Raw genomic sequence first — 27278 nt, 5'->3', positions numbered from 1 at the left:
AGTAGCTTGGAAAAAAAAAAAAAAAAAAAGTATACTAATGTTACTATCAGCCAGTGTTACATGTCTGCATGTATACTAAAACCATCAAACTCTTACCCCATCAGGCAGGTCTTTTTGCTTTGCTCGAGGCGTATCTTCAGTCTCCATGCTGTCTTTATCCTCCCCTCCATCAGCACTTGTCACTTCAGGCCGTGTCTGACTGACGAGGACAACCACCTCTTCCTGTAGATTCTCACAGACGCTCAGCACAAGTTGCTCATACTGAGGAATCTTGCTGGCTGCGTACACATCATATTTACAGACCGTGAGGCTGTTGGTCAGACACTAGCTTCAATACAGCTAATAATATACACATATCACAAGATGTTCCCAGGTCAGCGACTCAAAGTAATGACAGCCAAGCCAAATGTCATTTTAGAAGGCGGTTGGCTATTTCAGAGTCTATTTAGGCCTTCAGGTGTATCAGACTTCCTGGTTCCCCTGACTGAAGTGGTTCCATCTTCCAGCCACTACAGATTTCTGCATCGACAAAGGAACCACAGCACAAGCAGGGGACCAGGAATCTGATAGAATTTTAAGTGTTTTAGATGGAGAAGATTTTTCAGCTAGCATATCTTGTCAAATAATGAGCAGTGCAAATATTAACCATTTTCTTTGTAAGGAGTGCCTTTTTAAAACATTTTTTACCTAGCGAGTCTCTAACCTAGCCACCTAGTAACTTTGATGCTTAAAGCAAAACTATAATGGTTTTGGGTCAGTATTAATCATTTTTAAGCTTCTATATTAAAGTTATATTAAAAGGCAGATAAAAAAACCAAACAAAAAAAAAAAAATCCATCTTTCTTTCGTTCCACCAACACACCATTCACTGTTGGTAGTGAAGAGTGGATGCCTTGTTTATACTTCAAGTTGCAACTTGGAACATACACAGGGCTAAGGAAACAAGTGACAGCTCTTGGTGCCTGAGTTGCCAATAATGAAGCCTAAAGTACCAGGTATTTTTCTTTATTAACATTGGCTAAACAAGGTCACAGGGGAACAAGAGAATGGCGAGTGTGCTCTTGGTGGGGTGGACCGATATCCAATCAAATGCCAACTAAAACTGAGAAAAGCACTACGCAGGAGTATGTCCAGAATTTGCTGATTGGTCCATCATAAATTGTGATGTGTATGGGCTGAATTAGGTGTCGCGATCACCAAAGGTCTGGAGCAACGAAGAGAAGAGAGAGCAATAAAGACTAAACAGAGGAAGGAAATGCTGAAATGTAGTCTCATAACATCTCTATCACCCTGGAAGTTCATCAACCCCCTTCAGAAGCTTACATTTAAATTACGGTAAGCATATGGCTGGTCACTCAGAACACACAAGGGCATCAATAATTTCACCCTCACTGAGGCTGGTTAAAACAGGTACTATCTAGATCAGTGGTCATCAACCCTGTCCTCAGGACCCACTAACAGGCCAGGAATGCAAGATAACTGAAATACATTACAGGTGATATCATTTGCTGCTCAGTGATTGCAGTATTCTAGTCTGCATCTCCCCAAGGTAATACATAAAACCTGGCCTGTTAGTGGGCCCTGAAGACAGGGTTGATGACCACTGATCTAGATGGTACCTTGTACCTTACTGCTTCTCCAAGATGTACCCACTTTGCTTTTCGGTGGGGTGGGAGCAATGTATCATACGTGGTGGACATATGCCAGGGTCTGGCGACTTTGGATAAGAGTACACACATTAATCTACTCAGTGACCAAAATAAACATTGTTAAAAACCCCAAGATTGCCCTTCTCAATTACACACTCAAACCCTAATATTCTTTATGTTCCTGGTGGCCAAAATCACAATAGCGACTGTCTGGAAAAGCTTGGTGATAGAACTAGCAGTGATGAAATGTAAACTGGCATGAAAAAGGTGGATAGAATTCTAAAAAAAGACACCTCCTCGAGGTTTGAGAACGTTTGGAACCCCTGAATCCATTGCATTCAAACTTCTCCTTCAGAACAGTGTGGTGGCGGTTGGGATTGCCCTTCAGCCTTCTTGGTGAAAAAATAAATACAAGGGGCCTTCAAAAAAATTCTGCACTTTTATATAATAAGGTATAACCTTTTGAAGCACCCTCATAGCACCCCATCATATGGCATAAATTGTGATTTCTGGAATTTATTTTGCCAATTTTAAGTATTTGTTTTGGAAAGAATGGGGGGTTTGGGGGGTTTCACAATTCATAATTTGAATGTCCCATCCACCTGCGCTGGACTACTACATAGGCCTGTTACTTTAAGGATGACCAACTTCTTTGTAATGGTTGCAAAAACTTTATTAAATACATTGAAACAGAAACAAAGCATATAGCTTACCTTTCAGCTGCTTCATTTCTAGCACAGAGATCAGGGCAGAAAAGACTCTGGCTTTTGTTTTCTCTGCCTGTCGTTCATCAGCCTGCAGAACGCCTTCCAGGATTTTCCCCAGAGATTTCAGAATGTTCTCAGGTGAAGCAAGCTCACTGCAACAAGACAAATCATTAACTAAACCCAAGATAATATTTGTGTGCTTGCAAAAAAAAACCAAATCTTAGTGACAAAAAACTGAGTAAAACAGATACAGCAAAAACTCAATTAAATCAGACAGCAGGATCTAAATCAGCAATCCGAGTAGGATGTGCAGCAAGCTCCAACCAATAATTAAAAGTGCGCTATCCTTCTGCTAGTTATAAGTTAATAAATCACATAAAGGACACAATAAAAATGCATTAAACATATAATAAACTCACACTGGTTACAGAAAAATGTGCTGGGAGAGACCTCACAGGTGACATTATTCCACAAGTCAACCTGAATGCTTGGACCTGCTGGCTGTTTGTAACACATGCTTTGTAATTCTTTAAAAAAATGTAAGTGTGATTTTATCATTATATTAAAATGATATACTACACTATGTGGATTTTCCTCTGTATTTTAACTTCCTCCATGAAGTCCATCTTGGCTTGGAGATCATGGAACCATTGCATGCAAGATCATGGTGTATATGGCTGCTAGGCAGCAAGGTGTCTGATGGTCTCCTTGTGGGATCAGAGCAGCTGGTAAGCAGCTCATTTAATAGTTTATGGCAATTCATTTTGGGAACACTTTTTCTTCGGTGGTGCACATTCTTATCATTCCTTCACGACAAAGAATGACTGTTGATGTTTAGAAAATCTGAGCACCTTTTTGCACTTTATATACAGTATCTCACAAAAGTGAGTACACCCCTCACATTTTTGTAAATATTTTATTATATCTTTTCATGTGACAACACTGAAGAAATTACACTTTGCTACAATGTAAAGTAGTGAGTGTACAGCTTGTGTAACAGTGTAAATTTGCTGTCCCCTCAAAATAACTCAACACAGCCATCAATGTCTAAACTGCTGGCAACAAAAGTGAGTACACCCCTAAGTGAAAATGTCCAAATTGGGCCCAATTAGCCATTTTCCCTCCCCAGTGTCATGTGACTCGTTAGTGTTACAAGGTCTCAAGCGTGAATGGGGAGCAGATGTGTTAAATTTGGTGTCATCACTCTCACTCTCTCATACTGGTCATTGTTGCTCTACATAAAGATGGCCTAGGCTATAAGAAGATTGCCAAGACCCTGAAACTGAGCTGCAGCACCATACAACCGTTTAACAGGACCGGTTCCACGCAGAACAGGCCTCGCCATGGTAAACCAAAGTAGTTGCGTGCACGTGCTCAGCATCATATCCAGAGGTTGTCTTTGGGAAATAGATGTATGAGTGCTGCCAGCATTGCTGCAGAGGTTGAAGGGGTGGTGGGTCAGCCTGTCAGTGCTCAGACCACACACTGTACACTGCATCAAATTTGTCTGCATGGCTGTGGTCCCAGAAGGAAGCCTCTTCTAAAGATGATGCACAAGAAAGCCTACAAACAGTTTGCTGAAGACAAGCAGACTAAGGACATGGATTACTGGAACCATGTCCTGTGGTCTGATGAGACCAAGATAAACTTAATTGGTTCAGATGGTCTCAAGTGTGTGTGGTGGCAACCAGGTGAGGAGTATTATCTTGTTAAATGTATTTTTTAATTACGACCATATTAATGATGTATATTTCTGTACATAATTTAGATGAAATCTGTGAAGCTTGTAATGCCCTGATGAAGCAAAGATATGCGAAACATGTTGGCTGACTACAAGTGATTTCAATATCTCTGTACGATCGTAAAATCTCGCTGGATTGTAACTTTCTTATGGCACATTTTATATATTTTCAATAAAATGTGTATATTTTTATATTAACTGTTGTGATACTGCTTATATCTAACAGACACATCATCTCCCTTTAAAGTCCCACTACTCTTCAGAGTGAGATTTATCTCCCTCTTTAGATTTTCATACTGTGACATACTGAAGCAGAGCATGATCCCTTCCCTTCGGAGACTGAACTGCAGGGCAGTATTCCAACATAACGACCCCAAACACACCTCCAAGATGACCACTGCCTTGCTAAAGAAGCTGAGGGTAAAGGTGATTGACTGGCCAAGCAGGTCTCCAAACCTAGACCCTATTGAGCATCTATGGGGCATCCTCAAATGGAAGGTGGAGGAGCGCAAGGTCTCTAACATCCACCAGCTCAGTGATGTCATCATGGAGGAGTGGAAGGGGACTCCAGTGGCAAACTGTGAAGCTCTGGTGAACTCCATGCCCAAGAGGGTTAAGGCAGTGTTGGAAAATAATGGTGGCCACACAAAATATTGAAACTTTGGGCCCAATTTGGACATTTTCACTTAGGGGTGTACTCACTTTTGTTGATAGCGGTTTAGACATTAATGGCTGTGTGTTGAGTGATTTTAAGGGGACAGCAAATTTACACTGTTATACAAGCTGTACTCTCATTACTTTACATTGTAGCAAAGTGTCATTTCTTCAGTGTTGTCACATGAAAAGATATAATAAAATATTTATAAAAATGTGGTGGGTGTACTCACTTTTGTGAGATACTGTATATGAAACAATTTTTATCTAATGATCCTGCCAGAAAGTCTGTTGCTTACAGAATGATTTGTCTTGCAGATGTCGCAGAGTGTCAAGACAAACCATTTACCACTGACACGGGTGCTTACAATGATCAGTTTATGAGGCAAAATGAAGTCAACACACAAAAGAGGGGCTTACATAGTAGGCAAGGTTGAAAAAAGACACTTGAAGTCCATTAAGTCCAACCTATGTGTGTGATTATATGTCAGTATTACATTGTATATCCCTGTATGTTGTGGACGTTCAGGTGCTTATCTAATAGTTTCTTGAAACTATCGATGACCCCCGCTGAGACCACCGCCTGTGGAAGGGAATTCTACACCCTTGCTGCTCTTACAGTAAAGAACCCTCTACGCAGTTTAAAGGGGTTGTAAACCTTGTTTTTTTCACCTTAATGCATCCTATGCATTAAAGTAAAAAAACACCTGGCAGTGAGCGCCCCCCCCCTAGCCCCCCCCCGTTTTACTTACATGAGCCCTGGAACCTGACCCGTCGGGGATGCGCTGTCTCTCTGCCCAGGGTTCTTGGCTCTTGATTGGATAGATTGATAGCAGCACAGCCAATGGCTCCCCCTGCTGTCAATCAAATCCAATGATGCGGCGCTGGGGGGCGGGGGTGAGTTGAGTCATACATTCGGTGGCTATAGCCGACGAATGCTGGACTCGGGAGTGCGTCCGCAAGGTAACCCCCTCGGGAGATCGCTTCTACTAGGGGGTTACCTGATGTGGAGAGGAGCCGCGAGAGCCGCTGGGGGACTCCAGAAGACGAGGATGGGGTCCACTCTGTGCAAAACGAGCTGCACAGTGGAGGTAAGAATGATATGTTTGTTATTTAAAAAAAAAAAAAAAAAAAAAAAAACCCTTACAATCACTTTAAGGTTAAACCTCTTTTCTTCTAATTTTAATGGATGGCAACGTGTCTTATTAAACTACCTTCTGCGGAAAAATTTTATCCCCATTGTGTGGTCACCAGTATGTACTTGTAAATTGAAATCATATCCCCTCTCAAGCGTCTCTTCTCCAGAGAGAATAAGTTCAGTGCTCGCAACCTTTCCTCATAACTAATATCCTCCAGACCATTTATTAGCTTTGTAGCCCTTCTCTGTACTCACTCCATTTCCAGTACATCCTTTCTGAGGACTGGTGCCTAGAACTGGACAGCATACTCCAGGTGCGGCCGGACCAGAGTCTTGTAGAGCAGAAGAATTATTGTTTAATCTCTGGAGTTGATCCCCTTTTTAATGCATGCCAATATTCTGTTTGCTTTGTTAGCAGCAGCTTGGCATTGCATGCGATTGCTGAGCCTATCATCCACTAGAACCCCCAGGTCCTTTTCCATCCTAGATTCCCCCAGGAAAATGCATTTGTATTTTTGCCACCCAAATGCATTATTTTACATTTTTCCACATTAAACCTCATTTGCCATGTAGTTGCCCACCCCATTAATGTGTTCAGATCTACTTGCAAGATTTCCACATCCTGCGGAGAAGTTATTGCCCTGCTTAGCTTAGTATCGTCCGCAAATACAGAGATTAAACTGTTTACCCCATCCTCCAGGTCCTGTATGAATAAATTAAATAGGATTGGTCCCAAATAGTAAATTGGTCCCAGGACAGAACCCTGGGGACCCCACTTTCCACCCCTGACCATTCTGAGTACTCCCCATTAATCACCATCCTCTGAACTCGCCCTTGAAGCCAGTTTTCAGTCCATGTGCTCACCCTATGGTCCATGAAAACGGACCTTATTTTGTACAGTAAACGTTTATGGAGAACTGTGTCAAATGCTTTTGCAAAATCCAGATGCACCACATTTACCGGCCTTCCTTTAGATGGTAGCTCACCTCCTCATAGAAGGTTAATAGATTGGTTTGGCAAGAACGAATCAATGCTGATTACTGCTAATGATACCGTTTTCATCGCTAAAATATTGTATATAGTCCCTTTCATCCCCTCCAAGAGCTTGCATACTATTGATGTTAGGCTAAGTCGTCTGTAATTCACAGGGATATATTTTGGCCCTTTTTTAAATATTAGTGCTACATTGGCTTTTCACCAATCAGCAGGTACCATTCCAGTCAGTAGACTGTCAGTAAAATTTAGGATCAATGGTCTGGCAATTACTTGACTGAGTTCCCTAAGGACCCTCGGGTGCAAGCCATCTGGTCCCGGAGACTTATTAATATTACGTTTTTCAAGTCTATTTCTAATTGCTGAAACAAGGCACAAAGGGGTAAAGTAATATCACAAGTGGCAGCTACATAAAGATGCCTAATCCAAAAGTAGAGCAACAAGGGGAGGCTGGAACACCCAAAAGTGCTAAGTGATAGACCCAAAAGGATTCCCAGCAAGACAAGCAAACAGCCTCTTATTTTTAAATGTGGAAAGGTACCTTTTATGTGGAAAACTGAACAGAAGAGGCAGAAGACTTGCGGACTCGAGATCTGCTGCTCGAGTGGAAGGTAGACTGTGATCATCTATTAGTTACTACTGTAGTAGTAAATGAAGAATGCAGAACCAAGGAGATGCCTATTCTTAAAGAGTGAACAAATTAAAGCAGCAGAAATGGGGGGCACCAAACAATTCTTGCAAAAGCACCAGGATACAAGGGATTATCCTCAAAATGCAGCGGGTCTCGTTTGATGCACACTGACATGGATTCACAAATCTGAGTCACCCCCAGCAAGGGATGGACAGTAATACCAGAAAACTCAAGTAGGCAATCCAACTTCTAATCAGTGAACTCATCATAAACCTGTTTGGTGGTATGCTTGTTAAGATGGATAACTGGATTGTTTACAGTGGGCAGGGGCCACTTATCAGCAATCTATTTAAAATAAAAAAGCCCCTTTACATCATGAGGAAGAAGCCATGATTTTACAGGATATTTACAGTACTCACAGATAAAAAATCTGAAGTGGATACAGTCCTGTGGCTGTATGAGGGGTCTCAGTTTCACATTCTGAAGCTGAATTAAGACTCAGATGAGGGTGATCCCATAGTAATAGGGGTCTCTGGGGGATACCAATAAATTGCCTCTATAAACAATATTGGAGTTTGGGTGAAGTCACCTGTTACAGTTTGACTTCCTCTGTGTGACTAATAAAAGACATGCTGCACAGCATAGTGGAGAGCAACTAAGCCCAAAGCCTTGCTTATTCACAAATTTGAGCAGCCAATGATTAAGAGGGCTGTAGGGGACTACATCACAGTAGGCAGGCAGTGGAAAGAGACCAGAGAGTGGTTGATCTGTGAAATGCTGGAAAAGCAGGAGCAGCAATGGGAAGTTGTTGAATGATGCAAGTAGAAGAATGATGAGAGTAGAAGAATGATCGGAGTAGAAGAATGAAACGCACATGCTTAACACTCCCAACTAGTGGATAGCATCAGCACTCGGCTCCCTCACCCTTAACTGTTACCACTAAAGGATGGCGGTGGCAGGAATTTTTAAATGAAGCTTAACAGTACCAACTGTTAAGTCCCAGTACTAAAGTGGTTGTAAACCTCACACATGAAATATGAACAAAGCATATCCCTCTATAGTGTGTACTTATGACTTAGTGTCATATCCATCTGCTGCTTCACCACTCTGCTATCAGCATGAGTCACTTTTGGTTTTTCTGACGCCAAGAGAAAAAAGTTGACAGGGGAGGGATCACCAACCTGTGATTGACAGCCTCAGATCTGTTCCTGTGTGCAATGTGAAGGGGGTGTGTCCCTTCCCTCCAATCAGCTCTTAGAGCTCTGCAGAGTGTGATTTCAGCTCCCTGACCCTTTTTTTCTGAACTCTCAGACAAGCTTTAAATATTCTGGACTTTGAATGGATGTAGCCAAGACTGCAGATAAACAGGTGCAACGTATGTAGGAGGATTTATTTCATCTCTGTGTATCACCTAAGGCCAGTCACTTCACTGCATATATGGAAGAGTTTAAAACCACTTTAACTGTCCTTACTTAGCAAATACCTCACTCACATCTATAAAAGTGATACCCAATTTCAAATGCAAAACAGTCTACAGTAAAAAATAAGCCACAAGCTAGATAAAATAATAGCTTACAAACAGTAGTGACTTTTTAAGCTATCCAGCAGCTTCCACAAAATAAATAAATAATTCTGCATTCAGCTCGGTACTTACCACTTCCACCGTCTCAGCAGAATTAGCATCAAAACACACAACATAGAGCCAAGATCCATACAGGCCACAGAGTTAGGAACCTGGAACTAAACAAACATGGGGCTCAAATCACAAAAGCAAAATTCATGTTGTATTTAAAAGCTCAATTTTATTTATTTTCTTCTTACAACTGTGGGTTGCATAACTATGAGCTTCTTCAGGAAGTGCCACTACTTGACAAAGATATATTACGCCAACCTAATGTGAACACATGGGGGTTGATTTACTAAAACCGGAGAGTGCAAAATCTGGCGCAGCTCTGCATAGTAACCAGTCAATGCAATATTCCAGTCGCACACGTTCCCGGACAAACGGCAATAGAGCATTAATGGGTACTGTAACGATTACCAGTTGGGTTCTGGAAGCATCAAACAAAAGTACATCTTCGCCAGCACACCATGGATCAGCATACAAAATTGTCCAAAAAGGTTTTTAATCGAAAACGGTCACATCACAAGGGAGGTGCAACGTTTCGGGGCCGCGCAGGACCCCTTCGTCAGGCAAGTGAAGAGTAACCAATCAGCTTCTAACTGCAGCTTGTTCAATTAAGCTTTGGCAAAAAAGTCCGGAAGATGATTGATTTCTATGCGGGGTCAATGATCACAGGACTGAAGCGGCTGAAATCAATACCCAGGCAGAGGCAGAAGTGCACTGCAGGAGTCGTCAACAAGGACAGAGCACCCCTTTTTTTTTAATTAAACAAGTGAAAACTTGGAAATGGGGTCCAGATTAAATTGCATAAAGAGGAGATTACAGGAAACCACCAAGGCATAGGAACATAGAAGGATGGCCAAAATCACTGGTGTAATATTATGGCTTCTATCCTTCTATGTTCCTTTGCATTGGTGGTTTCCTGTAAGCTCTCCTTTGTGCAATGTACTCTGCATTCCCTTCCCAGGTTTTCACTTGTTTGATAATAAAAATGGGGTATACACTGTCCTTGTGAACTCCTCCTGTGGTTTAAGTCTGCCCCCCACCTGAGTAATTGTTGCAGCTGCTCCACTCCTGTGATCATTGAGGTGATGTGTTCACATTCAGGGCCCATTCACACCAGAACATGGAGCGGTTAAGGTGCATTTCTGTGCCCATTTCTCACTCCAGGCAAGAACACAATGCTCTCACACGTGGGTCCCATTATTTGGCCTAAAAGCACATTGAGCAAACGAGGAGTATTTGCAGCTACCAAACTGCAAGGTAGTGCAGTACCATACGGTTTTGTGTGGCATGATTAAAGTCCCATTATTTATAATGAATCATTTCTATATTAGGAAGATATTCCCTCAACACCCAACAAACCCTTAAGGCTTCCCGTTCGAGAGCAGTCGATCTAACGATAGACTCTTCTCGAACAGGAATGTTGGTACATTTTCATTCGATCAGCACTGCAGCCAATCGGCTGTCATGCTGAATATTGTGTTTTGACAGTGGAGGAGTCCCCCACTGTCAGAATACAATAGTACAATGGGTGGATCCATTTTTTTTCCATAAACGTTCTCTATAGCCAGCTTTAGGGGGAGAAGCGGTAGAAACTTGTCTTGGATGACCTTGTAGGTCAGGGAGCCCCTTTAAAGAGGTGTAATGCTAAGCAGAACCAAGTACCAGCAGGGATTCAACAATATCCAAAGTTAAAAAATTCCCCAGAAGAGGAAGTCCAGATGGAGTAAGATTCCAGAAGCCACCTTTCCTCTTGAACAGGAACAAGAGGTCTCGGGGTGCGGTGAACACAGGAAGACCTAAGAAAATATACTGCTGTGTGCAGCACAACAACAATGGTGAAGGGCAGCTAAAGAGGATGCCAGAAACGATGGGTTAGCGCCTGGGCTAAAAGGGGTGTCCTGATCACCCAAATGTTGTAGGCAAACTACCCAAGGACCCATCTAAATGTACAAACAGACCCTCAGTTGTAGAGGTGTGGAGAATCTATCATACAGTAGGTTTATCAGAGAAGTTAGCTGACCTCTGGCTTTAAACCCGAGGAGGCTGACTGGGATGGGAGTTAGGCTCTGAAGAATGAGTACTGACTGCAGAAGTGGATGATGGAGAAGAGTGGGAGTCCTCTGCAGACCTCCTTGAGAGGCAGAAGCTGGCCACCGATGGCATTGCTAATAATGGTGCCATAGCAAGAGATGAAATCTCATGGAGGTTCTACGAGTTAGATACTCCTTAGACATATCATCAGTGTCTGGACCATGTAGCCAGAGCGCCTTATACATTCATACAGTTCCATGTGAGACACATGTTTAGATGCTTACAACAAGCCATCACAACTAAAGCACAAGGCTCCAGACAATTGATCAAACCACTCCATGAAATAGGGGCCTACCCCAGCGGAGGAGGAATTCCTTTTAACGGAATCTATCAATTCTGACACATTTTGACAAATTAAGGTTACTGACAGTAGAGGGCAGAGGACCGGACCAGTCAAAGTGTCACTAAATATACATCATAAAAAACTATCAATAAATGGTGTATTACAAGCTGTTCATACTCAATCACTATGAGATTTGTTTTCTGTATTCTGTAAAAAAACCTGGTTGATCCTGCCGCTCTCTATCTCCCCCTTATGTTCATTTTACCCAATTCAGCTAGGGATTTTTCAGAGCAGTGTTGGCAACTCTGCACATGCTCAGCTTTCAGTGAGTTTCTATGCTGAGCATTTCCTCCCTATCACATCTGAGCAGCCCATGTGACTATAGACTGACACATGTGGACGTATACACAGTAGTAAATGACAGCCCACTCCCTCCCTCCCTCCTCCATGTGCACTAACCAGCGAAACACAATGGGGGCGGAATATTACATGTAGATTAATGAAGGCTTCTTATTCTAAAACACAGGCAGGAGAGGAGTGACACAGCTTGTGACTGGCAGAAATCCCCCACATCAGGTTATTGCCAAAAAATAATAAAGATTTTATTTCAAATATATATTTGTATGACAATTTAAAACAGCTTAATTATATCATTTATTTACTTTATATTTTGAACATGTGACCAGTAGGGATGAGCCGAACACCCCCACGGTTCGCAGAACATGCAAACAGGCAAAAATTAGTTTGAACATGTGAACACCATTAAAGTCTATGGGACACGAACATGAATAATCAAAAGTGCTCATTTTAAAGGCCTAAATGCAAGTTATTGTCATAAAAAGTGTTTGGGGACCTGGGTCCTGCCTCAGGAGACATGTATCAATGCAAAAAAAGTTTTAAAAACGGCTGTTTTTTCGGGAGCAGTGATTTTAATAATGCTTAAAGTGAAACAATAAAAAGTGAAATACTCCTTTAAATTTCGTACCTGGGGGGTGTCTATAGTATGCTTGTAAAGTGGCGCATGTTTCTCGTGTTTACAACAGTCTCTGCACAAAACAACATTTCTAAAAGGAAAAAAGTCATTTAAAAGTACTTGCGGCTATAATTAATTGTCGGTCCTGGCAATACACGTAAAAGTCATTGAAAAAAACGGCATGGGATTCCCCCACAGTCCATTACCAGGCCATTTGGGTCTGGTATGAATAATAAGGGGAACCCCAAACCAAAATTAAAAAAAAAAAATTGCGTGGGGGTCCCCCCAAATTCCATACCAGGCCCTTCAGGTCTGGTATGGATTTTAAGGGGAACCCCGTGCCAAAATTAAAAAAAAAAAAAAAAAAATGGCATGGGGTCCCCCCCCAAATCCATACCAGACCCTTATCTGAGCATGCAACCTGGCAGGCCGCAGGAAAAGAGGGGGGGAACCAGAGAACCGTACCCCCTCCTGAACCGTACCAGGCCACATGCCATCGCCTCACCCCCCTCTGACGCTACGGGGAAGTCATAGGGATGTCCCCATGCATCAGAGGGGGGCGGGGTCACCCGGGGACGTCACCGCGTGGCCCCGCCCTCAGTTATAAAAGAACTGTCACCTGAGAGGACGGTCATTCTGGCGGGTGACTCCCATGGAGGCGGATCGGTGGCGGCGTGCAAGTTTTTTTTTTTTCTTTTTTGGTCCATCGGCGGAGTGAGAGAAGAAGAAGACGACTTCGTGGGACATTTTTATTTTTTAATAAACGACTTGTCCCAAGCCATGTGTCATGTCATTTTTACCATTTTCACACTTTTGTTGTGAGATGGTAGGGGTACCATTTCACATGGGGGAGAGGCCGGGATCTGGGGGTCCCCTTGTTAAAGGGGACTTCCAGATTCCAATAAGTCCTCTGCCCGAAGAACCCCACAACCACTAGGCAAGGGTTGTGGGATTGAGGCCCTTGTCCCCATCAACATGGGGACAAGGTGCTTTGGGGGGCCACCCCAAAGCACCCTCCCCATGTTGAGAGCATGTGGCCTGGTACGGTTCAGGAGGGGGCGCTCTCCCGTCCCCCCCTCTTTTCCTGCGGCCTGCCAGGTTGCGTATTCGGATAAGGGTCTGGTATAGATTTTGAGGGGGACCCCTACGCCATTTTTTTTTTAAATTTTGTTGCGGGGTTCCCCTTAATAGCCGTACCAGACCTGAAGGGCCTGGTATGGAATTTGGGGGGACCCCCCGCAATGGTTTTTTATTTTGATTCGGGGTTCCCCTCAATATTCATACCAAAGAGCCTAGTAATGGACTGTGGGGGAATCTCATGCCGTTTTTTTCAATGACTTTTATGTGTATTGCCGAGACCCGACAATTCATTACAGCCGCGAGTAGTTTTTAATGACTTTTTTTTTCTTTAGAAATGTCATTTTATGCAGGGACTGTTGTAAACACGGGAAACATACGCCACTTTACAGGCATACTATAGACACCCCCCAGGTACGAAATTTAAAGGAATATTTCACTTTTATGGTTTCACTTTAAGCCGTTATTAAAATTGCTGCTCCTGAAAAAACGGCAGGTCCCCAAACACTTTTTATGACAATACCATGCAAATAAGCCATTAAAATTAGCACTTTTGATTTCTCCCATAGACTTTTAAAGGGTGTTCCGCGGCTTTCGAATTTGCTGCGAACACCCCAAATTGTTCACTATTCGGCGAACAGGCGAACACCCGATGTTTGAGTTGAACTTACGTTCGACTCGAACATCTGGCTCATCCCTAGTGACCAGCAGCAGAGGACTAAAAGCTCCCCCTGGTAATGTTTCCCTGCAGACAGGCTGGGAAATTACAGTGACATCATCCACATACAGACATAGAAGGGACAATGTAAATTAAACCAAGTGTGTTTAGTATCACTTTAAAACAGAACTAAAAAGGCAAAACGTTTTATTTTTCATGGAGTACGGAAGGGTTATAACCCTTGTCTTTTTTTGCCATCTGTGTTCCATTGGGGAGATTTCCCTTCACTTCCTGTCCCATGTCAAAATCAGAAAGCAAGAGGAAATCCCTCCCAAAGTGGGGCACTCTCAGGATGTCACAATGGTCACCAGAACTAGTGTCACCATTGGAAGATTTCCCCCCTTATTATTGTTCTGCTGTCAACCCTAAAAAAGGGGTTTTCTCTCACTTTTAATGATAACGGTAAAAAAAACAAATGGAGAGGGTAAATCTCCATAACGGGGTCACAGACACAGCAATACAAACTGACAGGGGTTCTAATCCACTCCACTCCATCCAAAAAAAAAAAAAAAACCTAGGTTTATCTTTAGTTATACTTTAAGTCAAACTGTGATTTAAGAAGGGACTCTGCTGAGCATCGGTGGAATCCTGTCAGGTAAGTACACTCTCAACTAGCTCAATGGTCTTCCTGTTAAGCTGGATCACTGATGTACCCATGGTGGGAGCAGACCTTCGATTTATTATTTCCCTTTCAAAGGGTAAAAATTCTGCCCTCTCTTTTGACGACAGGACCCTTCTGGATACTTCCAGTTCTAAGAGAGAAATAAGTCAAATATCAGGAGTAGCAGAAAGGTCTGAAACTGAAGGAACTCTTAAAACCCAAGGCCTGGAACAGTAGGCTGATCCTCCAAATGCAGGATAATATGAAACAACCCCCTGACCTAAGTCAATGGCAGTGGACTGTGATGGCTCAAAAGTAAACTGTTCAGTGACAGACTGCTTTAATGCTTAATCTAAAGTCAGAAATGCTAACAGGGGCAGCAGGCCCAGTTAAAGTCAAAAACTGACTGCTGGGCATGTTTACAGCCTCACTGCGCAGAATGCTCCAGTAGCAAAAACAAACTGTGAGGGAGTCCAGAGTGGACAAAGAGGGGTGTTATGGCCTCATCTGACAGAGCGGAAGAAAAATCCAATGAGGACTAGGCTATAACGCTATAAGATATTCCAGATTACAGGTGTTGGAACCTTCTAGGGATATTGAGTAAACACAGCTGGAATCATTATGGAAATATGGACTGAGGATACCTGTAGCAGAAAGACTGTCCTCCTTGTATCTTAGTGAAGACATGCTGCTTTCACATAGCAATAACTACAACTAGGCCCAATATAAGGCAAGTCCTCAGGTACTTACAAGGTTCCCAGCTAGGGCTGATGAGGGTATTTGGTGGCTGAAGTTAACCAGGTCTCTGGAGGCAGGCAGTCGAATTTGACTTCACGTGATGCTTCAGGGGAATGAGCAACAGTGAAATTGGTGCTTTCTCCAGAATGCATGACAGAAAAGAGTGCATCGCTCCACCCAGCCTTAACCCTTACCCTAGGAAAACTGGCAGTGGCGGTAATTTAAACAAAAAAGGCACCCAACGGTGCAAACAGTGAGCTAGCTACTGGTGTTATACCCAAAACAGTCTTATTCACAAAATGAGCCCTCAGAGTCAGGGTCACACTTGGGGCTTTACTACAGCTCTGAGGACTTAAAAGTGCTCCGAGGGTAACCAACATAGTACAATCTGGTCAGGAGGGTGCCACAACGCAGAGCTCTTTGATGGAAGGTTACGTTTGAAGCAGCATTGTAGAGCAGAATCTTGATTAGTCAAAGGAAAAAAATCCACAAAGAAAAAAAGTCTGGCAAAGAATAGATACATTGAGAAAAAGGCCTTCAAACGCCTGGGAAACTAGAAAAAAACAGACATGCTGGGTAGAGGACATATTATACAGTGGCTGGCCTAGAACTTTTCTGTTTGCCATTGTTCAAATATGTATGTGGCAGCATAACTCGAATGCGTCTGAATTAATGCATCACCCAATGAACGATAAAGGAAAAAAGCTATTGACTACCTACCAGATGTTCTGCTCCATCCAAAATATCCTGGAAAAGCTGCTGTCTCACTTTTGTATCTGTCAGGTGCATGACATCCTCCTGCAGAAGAACATAACACACAACGGGTCAGGGATAAAAACAGCTGTGAAGGTCAAAAAGTTAAAGAAAATGTAAACCCATTTCATATTCCTCATATTTGCCATGTACTTGTATAAAAAAAAAAGTGGTTAATGATGTATGCTTATTAACCTTATTAAGCCTATTTTTTTAGGTTTGAGTGCTGACAAGGAACATGAAAAAGCAGAAATTTGGGTGGAGGCCTAGCCAAGGGTAGAATTATGGGCTGGGGCCTGTCAGTGGTGGAATTGTGGGCGGGGCCTGCCACTGGTGGAATTGTGGGTGGGGGCCTGCCACTGGTGGAGATATTGGAATTGTGGGCAGGGCCTGTCAATATTAGAAATGTGGGCAGGTCCTGTCACTGTTAGAAATATGAGCAGGGCTTGTCACAACTAGAATGTGGGTGGGGCTTAGAATTGCGGTGGGGGCCTGCCCCTATTGGAAATCTGGGTGGTGCTGGTCACTATTGGCAATGAGGGAGGGGCCTGCCACCATTGGAATGTAGGTGGGGCTTAGAAATGTTGGTGGAGCCTTTCACTGTGGAAATGTGGGCAGTGCCTGTGACTGTGTGTGGGCTGGGCCAAACCTGTCACTGTGGAATTAAAATCTTTCACTTACACAAACAGGAGAGATGCGTTCCGTGGTTTAGATAAAAGGGGGGGGGGGGCGTTTGAGTTTTTTGGGGATCATTGTTGATGAATATAAAAAGTCTATTGTGAAACATGAGGTGGACTTACAAAGTGGGTGGAAATAATGAGGAGTATACGCCAGGCAGACAGCAGCATGTGGTATTCAGTCAGTGAGCTGCAGCTGCCCTCCATCTCTGCCACACGAAGCACCAGTGAGTGCACATAATTGGACCAGTAGGTGAAGCGGCCCTCCTTCGAGAACTTCGCCAGGATGCTCTTCAGAGAGTTGTCCAACGATCCCCTGGGCAGACAACAGGAAAGGGAAAGTCATACTGAGTAGTTACTCAGATATACTCTCTACTGCCTAAAAAGCCACTAGGAATCATTTACAAACAGACATTACAATTCTCTGCTGACCATTTGCTTCACAACGACAGAAGTCATTTGCCCAAGAGCAAAACGTATTTTTTTTCCCCCATGCCGGGAGTAGGGAGCTCATGGCATGGCCACACTGTCACCTGCATTCACTTTACCAAGTAATCATGTTTTGAAAGAGAATACAATTTTGTCCACCAGCATTAAATCTGAACGTAATGATCAATACCAACATAGATCATATCTTTGTACCATGTTGCTCTGCTGTCTGCAGATCCCTTGATATTCTGGGTTTAGTTGTGGCTTTGTATCATGTGACACTCTGTATATCCTGCTGATAGACTCTGTTCCTTTCACAGCCACTTCCTGCAGCAGCTAGAGCCTATAACACTACCATTTGCAGTCTTTCAGACCCTGCAAATGATGTAACTTCCTTCACAGCTCTGATGGTGGGTGGGATTAAATACAATTAATTAGCATTCAATCCTGCCCAGTCACACCTACAGAAAGAGGCCAAACCTCCCAAGTCCCACTTTACAGATCACAGCTTTATTTAGGAAGGAAACCCCTTCATACACAGCCTGTTCTGAAAGCTAGTTGTGCTGCTGCTGGGCAGGATTGAATGGATCACAATTAGAATTCAATCCTGCCCAGTTAAATATGCCGACCAGTGTGAACAGGGAAAGTCCCGCCCCTCAGATCCCACCCTTCCAGCGCCCCGCTTTCTGTGAAGTGATTCATTTACATTTGAAGGAAATGCCTTCATAATAACCTCCCATAACGCTTCTTCTGTAGTCTTGCAGTAAGCCATTATTCTTTGGTATGCTGCAAGACAGGAATGACACAGGAGAAGGTATGAAGCATATACACCTTTCACCGCCCACATGAAGGCTCAGACCACCCACATCAACTCCCAGGACAGGTACAAGTGACCCCCATAGCCCGCCCTGAAGCTAGAGGCTCAAAGGATCATGGGACATGTAGTATGAGAACTGGAAAAGGAAGGAAACCGGAAGCCAGAGAACTTTGAAATTCAGCCAGGAGGAGGAGTGAAATCCCAGACACAGAAACCTGCTGTATACAGCTAAAGGAGGCACGTTACACATAAACTGACAGTGGGGCTGTGATTCATTTACATGCACAATACATCTGTTGTTTTATGGAGGAAAAGCTGGAGTTCTTCTTTAAGGCCCCTTTCACACTGGGGCGGGGGCGGCGTCGGCGATAAAAGCGCCGCTTTACAGTCATTTTAGCGGCGGTATTCGGCCGCTAGTGGGGGGGGTTCCCCCCATCCCCTCCCCCGCTAATGGCCGAGAAAGGGTTAAAACCACCACAAAGTGCTGCTGCAGCAGTGCTATGCCGGCAGTATAGCAGTAAAGCTGCGCTGCCCCATTGATTTCAATGGGCAGGAGAGGTGTATACACCGCTCCCAAGATGCTGCTAGCAGGACTTTTTTTACCATTCTGCCAGCGCACTATACACCTTTTGCACTTCACTTAGTGCCCAGCTTCCTAAAGTACATATGTCGTGTTCCCCAATTAGACCCCTTTCACATTGGGGTGCTTTGCAGGCGCTACAGCGCTAAAAATAGCGCCTGCAAAGCACCCTGAAAGAGCCGCTGCTGTGGCTCTTTCAGGGTGCTTTGCAGGTGCTATTTTTAGCGCTGTAGCGCCTGCAAAGCACCCCAGTGTGAAAGGGGTCTAATTGGGGAACACGACATATATACTTTAGGAGGCTGGGCACTAAGTGAAGTGCAAAGGTGTATAGTCCTCTGAGTGGACTATACACCGCTCCAAATCCAGAGAGAGCTATAATAACAGAATAATCAGATCGATGCTGTAGCCATCTAGGTGAGTATGAATAATTGCTTTTTTGTGAGCCCACACTTCTCTTTTAACCCCACCAACAGGCATATAGCAATGTAATCACAAAATGTTGTGGAGAATATCCCCAAATGAACTACTGGAGAAGAGGATTTTACATTGAGTACAAAAATCCTCTTTTCTCTCAGTAATTAGTGGGGAAAAACAGCAGACTTCTGGGACTTTTAAAAGCAGTGCTACCTAAAGCACTACCTCAGAACTACCCTCAAATATACACTGTTGCGTGCTTGTTGGGGAATAATTGCCATTGCGCCCTCCCACACACACTTAGGGAAACAGACAAAAAAAGAAAAAAACACAGAAAACAATAAGAAACCTCCACAAATTTAGAGTAAATCCCACATTAACAATCATCACAGAGATCTCCCCCTCACTTTCTTTCCTGGAGACAACTGTCACTTGGACAGGAAGTAAAGGTGGCCTCCACAGAAGGAAAGTCCTGGCTCTGCACTTGACATTTTGAATGATTATTTATTAAAAAGGTAAATTCCTAAGTTTTACACATTTCCAAGTTATAACATCACATGTAAAACAGTATGTGGGTAGCATAACGCACAAATACCTGACTACGTAGTAAATCTCCAGGCACAGGATTCTCATGATGAAAGCACAAGTTTCTAAGACACTCAGCTGGAAAATAATTAAAAGCCATGAGACAGGGATCAAGATCATTCTTAAATAGAGAAAGGGCAGACTGAATAAACTTACGTCTGAGGAATCTGAAGGGGAAACAAGTGTTCCAAAGACCGGGCCTGTCAAATTCTCCCAAAAATGTGGCCTACAGAGACAGGAAAATAATTCATCAACATGTACCTTAAGAACTCTCAACTTGCTGGACATAAATATACTACTCACTTTGTTCTTAGTACAGACATGGCACTGTCACGGCGATCTTGCCATAAGGCATGCAGAAAGGCAATGGCTGAACGGTGTAGCTGAGGGGTGCACCAAAACCGGTCTGATTTCTTTAAATCAATTAGATCCAGAACAACCTGCAGACAACTCCACTGTCCCAAGCTGTATTCCTGCGTGGGGAGTAAAAAATGAGAAAGTTAAAAGTTACGCAGTGGGAGAGGGTCAGGGAGGCTCTTTTTTTTTTTTTTAAATAGAAATTTCCCTCACTTACCATGTGGTCACAGGGGAAGAAAGTAAGGCATTTCTCCCCAGTGAAGATAAAATTATATAAACATGACCGAGGTTCTAACTTTTCCATGCTATATCTCTTAGTTGTAAGTGATGGTCCACTTTAAGGAGCAAAGTAGAAGTGCCTATGTCAACCAATCAGATGTTTGCTGTCCTTTACTGACAGTGCAATACCACTTATAAAATAACTATATGGGCAACACCTCCATTTTGCCTCTATATTTGGAAAGGGAAACCTTGGGTTATGTTTTACAATTATAAGACAACCAGAAAAACCACATGTACAATGAGATCTTTAAGACATGGACATTTTTGCATGGATATCTGAGGGCATAAAATATAATTTAACCACTTGCTGACCACCTCACCTAGGAGTGCAGCAGCAGAGTGGCTCTCCTGCGTTGGATCACGTATCTAATACGTGATCTAGCACTTTCAGGTAGGGCTTTGCGCCTGCCGCGTTGGCTGTGCTGTGATTGGTCACAGCACAAGCTGATCAGCGGGTCCCAGCCAATGTTGCTGGCTGAGACCGAGTGATCGGGGAAAAGGATGACAGGACAGAGCTCTGTGAATGTAAACACAAAGCTCTGTCCTGTCAGCAGGGATGTGCCGGTTTAGTTTCCCTGCAAAGCAGGGAATAAAAACCGGCATTCCTTAATAAAAACAGCACACAGTGAATGCACCAAGAACTGTTACGAACACATTAACCCCTTCCCAGTAAGTATCTTTAGAACAGTGACAGTGTATATTTTTAGCACTGATCGCTGTATTAGTGTCGCCGGTTCCCACAAAGTGTCAGTTAGTGTCAGATTGTCCACCATACTATCACAGTATCCTCCTCCTTCCCCCTCCTCTACCACATTTACAATATTTCCTAGGACACTGCAGGACCATTATGAAAGTGCAGCATATCTCATGCATGCACAATGGGGAGAGGGCTGTGAAACAGCAGAAAGTCCCAACCACCTTTCTACAATGAAGATGATGGCGCTAATGTGGCCATGCTTTATGACAAGGCGGCCAAATTAATCACTCACTTTTGTTCCATCACTCTTGTTCTTCACATCCAGGTTTAGGAAGAGTTCAATGAGGCCTGGCTGAGTCTCCACAGCCACAGTAAGAAATTCCAGAGTCATAACCTTTATCTGCATGTCTTCTATGCTGCACTCCAAGCGGTTCAAAAAAGCATCACGGATAGCAGCTGCATCACTTCCCAGGCAGGCGTACACGGACATGGGGGCCACCTGTGTGACAATTCATAGGTATCAAGACATTTTATAACAGGTGTGCAGTACTTGTATACAACTAATGTGTTTAGTCAGACTGAAGCCTCCAAATATTTCAGCAAGTAATTGGGCATCTGCCATACTTCACAAACTGCAAAAAAACAAACCTTTTTCTGACTTATGCAAGTGGCCATTTAAAACCCAACTCTGGGCAAAATTTCTTACTTCCTTCTTTTTTTTTTTATAATAAAAAGGCAGCACAGGCTAAAATATTCTACAATATTCCTTTCACCACAAGGTGTCCTTGGTCTCCATGACACTGAGCATTACTCATTCTGGAAGACTGAGGACATATTGTTAATGCTTCGGGTGTCATGAGCTTGCCCACTAAATGCGCAGCTTTTAGCATAATCAACCAACAGGAGATGACCAAAGAAAAAGATCAAGCAGGTCATGTGACCAGATTGACAACTGGAAAAAAAGTATTAAAAAAAAACCAAAATGTTCTGCCAAGAGGCCTTCCAGGGAAAAGGGTGCTGCTTGGTGCACTAAGCCCAGAGTTGGGCTTTTAAATAGGTCTGCAAAGGGCAGCCTTGAAATTTCTCTCCTCCTTAAAAAGACCCTTATGAGTATACCAGATTATGCACTGAAATTGGGTACTGAAATTCTTTAGACTATGGGTGAAGACAACTGGAGCATAACCAAGTGACAGCTGTTAGTTATATTCAATTATTCCAACAGGATTAAACTATAAAATCACTTAAATATATATAAAAACTAAACATACACTCAAAAAAAAAAAAATCAACTCAAGCCATTATAGCACAAAACCACCTTTAAAACAGCCTTACTGTAGCCAGACGTTTCAAAAGCTGGATAGCCAGCCGTGGTAGAGACGGATCGTATTTATGGTAGATGTATTTGGCCAAGACAGCAATAAGATTGTTCCCGTGAGCTCCTGTTGGGGGGGGTGACAAAATGAAGATATAGTTCAGAAAGGCACAACGATTACCACAAACACATCATGAATAATTGTATATCCTACCAAGCCCACATACCGTGTTGAGTGAGCGCCTGTTCCAGAGGGGACACACTGCTAGAGGATGGCTTCAGTCTAATGACATTATTTGTGATGGAAAAGGCCAGTTTAACAGTCTGCATTAACATCTGGCCTTGTCCTTCGGTTCCACTGCTAAAATGAAAGATTTATCCAGAAAATATAAATAAGTAAGGCATCTAGAGTTATGACATAATTTTTAGAATAAATAAATGCTTTTTCCAACACTGACATTTCAGTTTTAGTGGATCCTGGTGGGTGGAATGAAATGATGGGTTCTTTTATCTCTCAAATAAAGTCCTAAAACTTTCCCGCAGTATAAGGTTTTCTCCCCCTTCCACACACAACTGACGTATAAAAGATGATTTGGAACACAAATTATATTAGTATTTGAAAACTGTACTTCCAACATAATTTTGGGATGGAAAGGCTTTCACAGATTTTCACAAGGGTCGTCATTTATAACACTTTGGACATCTTACACTGACCACAGTGATGCTTACCTGCCAGACTGAGATGCCATGACCTGGTTGATTGTATCAACTCCAATTCCCATAATATTAATAATGGCTTGTCCTGCCTCAGTGTTAGTTAGTGTGTAGATGCACAAGGTCTGCAGGCTGGGGCTGCTGTGGACAATATTTATATTATTATTCAGTGTACACTGATAAAATCAGGCTGCATTATCAGAACACATATGAAGTAAAAAAAAAAAAAGGTGGGCTGTAAGCCAAGTGCATCACCTGCTGCGTTGATCTGTGTCGGGGCAGAGGTTAAGGATGGCATGAATCAGATTCAGCATCAGATAACCTGAAACAGACAGAAGTTTTAGAAGAAAAATCCAGTTGCCTGACTGCCACGCTGATCTATTAGTTTTAATACTTTCTGTGACATCGACTCAGAACACGTATGCTGATCAGATGTTCTAACTTCACTCTGACTTTCAAACCTGCATGTTTCATCTGGGTCAGTGACTTAAACTACTGAAATCAACAAAAACCCTCTAACACATAAGGGTGGCAGCCTGGTATAGCAGCTGTAGGAGATAACACCATGTCTCTGAAATGTTAGTTAGTGCCTTGCTGCCCTCTAGAACTGGGGATGTCCTGAAGCCACTACAAAAAAAAAATAAATAAAAGAGGGCGCACCAGGACCGTGCATTATCCCAAAAATTTGTATTATATTTTTAAACTATAAATTATACTCACAAACATGTGAATGCAAATCTCTTATCAAGCAACTCTTCTGTTGCCCTGTGGTCCTTGACTCAGCACACTCCAAAGGACAGAGGGATCTCGCCGGGGTCTTAAACTGCTAACGCGTTTCAAAGGCAACCTCTTGCCTCTTCATCTGATAAGGAAGGGATTGCCTTCGAAACGCGTTAGCCATTTAGGACCCCAGTGAGGTCCCCCTGTCCTTTGGAGTGTGCAGCATCAAGATCATAGGGCTACAGATGAGTAGCTCATTGGGCCATTTTAATTCACATATTTGTGAGTATAATGTATGTTGGTTTATGTTGGTTAGAAGCAGATCAGTAATAGTGGCTCCTGTATTTTCTTAGTACAGGGTTTCTTGAAAAATCATTGTCAGAAGGAGGGGTACAGGAGCTTCTTATACCTGTGTCCATACTCCTAACAGGCAGGGATTATAGCCCATAGGTCTCTTGAATCCCCAGTGAATAACAAAGATGAATGGTTGGTACAAGCTTTTGATATTGTTCATTTTCTGTTTTAGGTGTCCGTTTATGAAGCAGTGATCAGCGGTGATCCCGAGGATCACTGCAGATCACAGTCCATAAACAGTTTATGAAACAGTGATAATGGGGGAGAACATGTTTGAACATGTTCTCCCGCCGATTATCTCTACACACGGAGAATCCTCATTGAATGACACAGTAACGGCCAGTTTATGAAGCGGTGATCTCACCGCTTCACTGGTGATCTGAGTCAGAATTCACACTCCCAGGTTCACCATCTCAGAGGTGGTGAATCGGGGAGTGAAGAGGAAATCTGGGGGGATCTGAGGGGGAAGAAGGAAGATTTTTAACTTCCTTATGCCTCGTTCAGACCCCCCAACACTGTAAGCATGTCCCCCTGTCATATTTATGTGTATACATATATATACATATATACATATAATGTGTATATGTATATATATATCATGTGTGTGTGTATACATGTATATATAGTGTGTGTGTGTGTATACATATGTGTATAATGTAGGGGGACACATTATTTTATTAACATTAATCCACGCCGTTGAGCGGTGATAATTTATCACTGCTTGATAAACTGACATCTGGTGCTGTAATCTCGTAAAGTCTCACGAGATTCCAGTATCAGGGGACGTTCTCCACTATTTGAAGCATTTGTAGATCACTTCACTCCTCCAAAGGTGAAGCGATCTACACCGCTTCATAAACTGGCACACAGAGGAGAAGATTCTTCACTGTGAATGCCGGAGAACGAAGCAGTGAATAGATTTCACTGCTTCATAAACGGACACCATAGTCTTACTTAGAATTACAAAAACAAAAAAAGGTCATACCAAGGTTTTCTCTGACTCCATGAGAGTTATAACGCCACCTATGGTAATTAGGAAGCATCTCACGTAACACAAACATGATGCAAGGCACTAGACCTTGGCTTTGGGTACTGCCCAGCTGACCCTGGAAAGACAGAGAAATGCATCATCATATATAAAGCCTGGGTAGCTGGCACAAAAGCAAAACCTGTGGTGAGGCTTTAAAGAAATTCGTACCTTCACTAAGGTGGTGATGAGGCGAAGGAATGAAATGGTGACATTGTATTCACCCAGAGTCTGCTCAATTCCAAGTAGAGTCCCAAAGCCACCAGCACTCATACCTTCAGTGCTATCCACAAGGGTGGGGGGGAAGCAAAAGACAAGTTTTTGAGCAGGATCATGTGTATAATTTTTGGAAAAAAGAATGAGGGAAAAAGGGAAAATAGGCTGACAGAACGACACCTGACAATTTAAAAAGCAGAAAGTTGGAGAATCCATATCACATTCATTTGGACTTTTCCCATATGGTTGAAGATGTTTCACAGCTTTTCCAAGTTGAATATGACTATACCACGACCTCCATAAGTTTGAACCTTCATAGACATGTAGGCAATCATTTTGGGCTGTATACCTGAAGATGGTGGTGGGGTATGTTCCTGATACTTATTGGAGCTGAAGAAGCAGGTTAGATAAGCTGTACAATGTCTTCAACAGAGCAAGTGGGGGAAGCTCTTTTGTACTTACCATCAAATCTCTCTCAGTTCATTGGTGACATTATCTAACCTCTCTGTTCTAGCTGTTGCCCATTTTGTTATTGCTAGCTACTCCTGAGCTCTCATGTTCTAGCTTTTTGGCTACACATCTCCTATGGCTAAAGCCCACTGTTGGCTGATGCCACAGAGCGAGTGCAGGCTTTAAAAAAATCCCAACCATATGGTCGGGATCCACCTACAAGCATGGATTGGCACCTGTCTCAGCCTCTCGGCGATATGCTGGGAGCCTAAGCCAACTGCTCTCTCCTCCTCCACAGTCCAGGGCTCCAGCGAGCTGCTGACAGGCCTCAGAGTGGAGGGGAGAACAGGGCAATCAGCGGTGTTTGATCGCTTAGTTCTGCCGGGGAACAGATACAACATGGAAATGATGCTGCATCCACCTAGTATAAGTATAAGGCCCCTTTTACACTTGTGCAACCTGAAAGTAGCGCAACTTTGCCACGACATGAAGCAATGCCTGTGTAATCTTGAGGTCTATGGACCTCAAGTCGCATCAAAGTCAGATCAAAGTAGTGCAGGGACTACTTTGAAGTCGCACAGATATGAACAGTACTCATTGGAAATCATGGGGTATTACTTGTCATGTAACTTTGCAGTCCCAAGTCGCAGGAAAAGTCACACAAGTGTGAAAGGGGCCTAAATGTATATATTTTTTTTTTTTTACAGAACGCCATACTTCTCTTTTAAACATCAAGCCCTTTAATATAAGGTGGAAGTCACTTTCTTAGCATTCTGAGTAGTGGATATAGGCCATAGGGCTGATTCTTCCAATGGAAGATTATTGTCAACCGACATGCTTTATCATACTAGAAAAAAATATATAAAGTTATATATGTTGCACATAACCATTGAAATGTAAAAGGATCCTATATGTGTTTTTTGTTCTATGCCCACTATTTTGAGCCTACTTGTTTTGTAAAGTTTACTACAAGATGTTAAATAAAGATTATCTGAAAAAAGGGGTCAACTATCCTAAAAGTGACATCTTGGTTTAAGTAGGGCCTTGAGCTAAATGAGCACCTGGCTTCTTGGGTACTGTATACTACAAATCTTTCTCGAAACTCTGGATGCTCCTAAATACCTTGGCATGTCCCTTCTTCTTCTGTAGCATTTTCCATAGTATTAAATTGGAAGTAAAGGTTACATATAAATGTGCTTAAAGTTCCTCCTTCTACCTATGCTGTATAGTGCAGGTAAAACAGATCCGTGTAAATACCTTATTTCAATCC

The 27278-nt window shown here is 42.9% G+C and overlaps 1 protein-coding gene across 5 annotated transcripts in view; it reads right to left on the bottom strand.

Annotated features, from left to right (window-relative positions):
* NUP188 (nucleoporin 188) overlaps positions 1-27278 on the bottom strand; it is a 136730-nt gene that overhangs the window by 24740 nt on the left and 84712 nt on the right. For 4 of the 5 annotated variants that reach the window (XM_073600108.1, XM_073600111.1, XM_073600110.1 and 1 more), the window contains 15 exons: positions 25514-25625; positions 25301-25421; positions 23497-23563; positions 23257-23382; positions 22755-22888; positions 22548-22654; positions 21508-21714; positions 20183-20352; positions 20036-20105; positions 19890-19957; positions 17178-17370; positions 16345-16422; positions 9168-9253; positions 2363-2508; positions 97-278 (listed from right to left, as the gene is read on the bottom strand). In XM_073600108.1, the coding sequence (XP_073456209.1) occupies positions 97-278; positions 2363-2508; positions 9168-9253; positions 16345-16422; positions 17178-17370; positions 19890-19957; positions 20036-20105; positions 20183-20352; positions 21508-21714; positions 22548-22654; positions 22755-22888; positions 23257-23382; positions 23497-23563; positions 25301-25421; positions 25514-25625 (1867 nt within the window). The remainder of the gene's footprint in view (positions 1-96; positions 279-2362; positions 2509-9167; positions 9254-16344; positions 16423-17177; positions 17371-19889; positions 19958-20035; positions 20106-20182; positions 20353-21507; positions 21715-22547; positions 22655-22754; positions 22889-23256; positions 23383-23496; positions 23564-25300; positions 25422-25513; positions 25626-27278) is intronic. The other variant, XM_073600109.1, reaches the window with a different exon arrangement.

This window comes from Aquarana catesbeiana, linkage group LG09, assembly GCF_042186555.1.
Source record: "Aquarana catesbeiana isolate 2022-GZ linkage group LG09, ASM4218655v1, whole genome shotgun sequence".
Lineage (NCBI taxonomy): Eukaryota > Metazoa > Chordata > Amphibia > Anura > Ranidae > Aquarana > Aquarana catesbeiana.
This window is presented reverse-complemented; position numbering and strand designations above follow the sequence as displayed.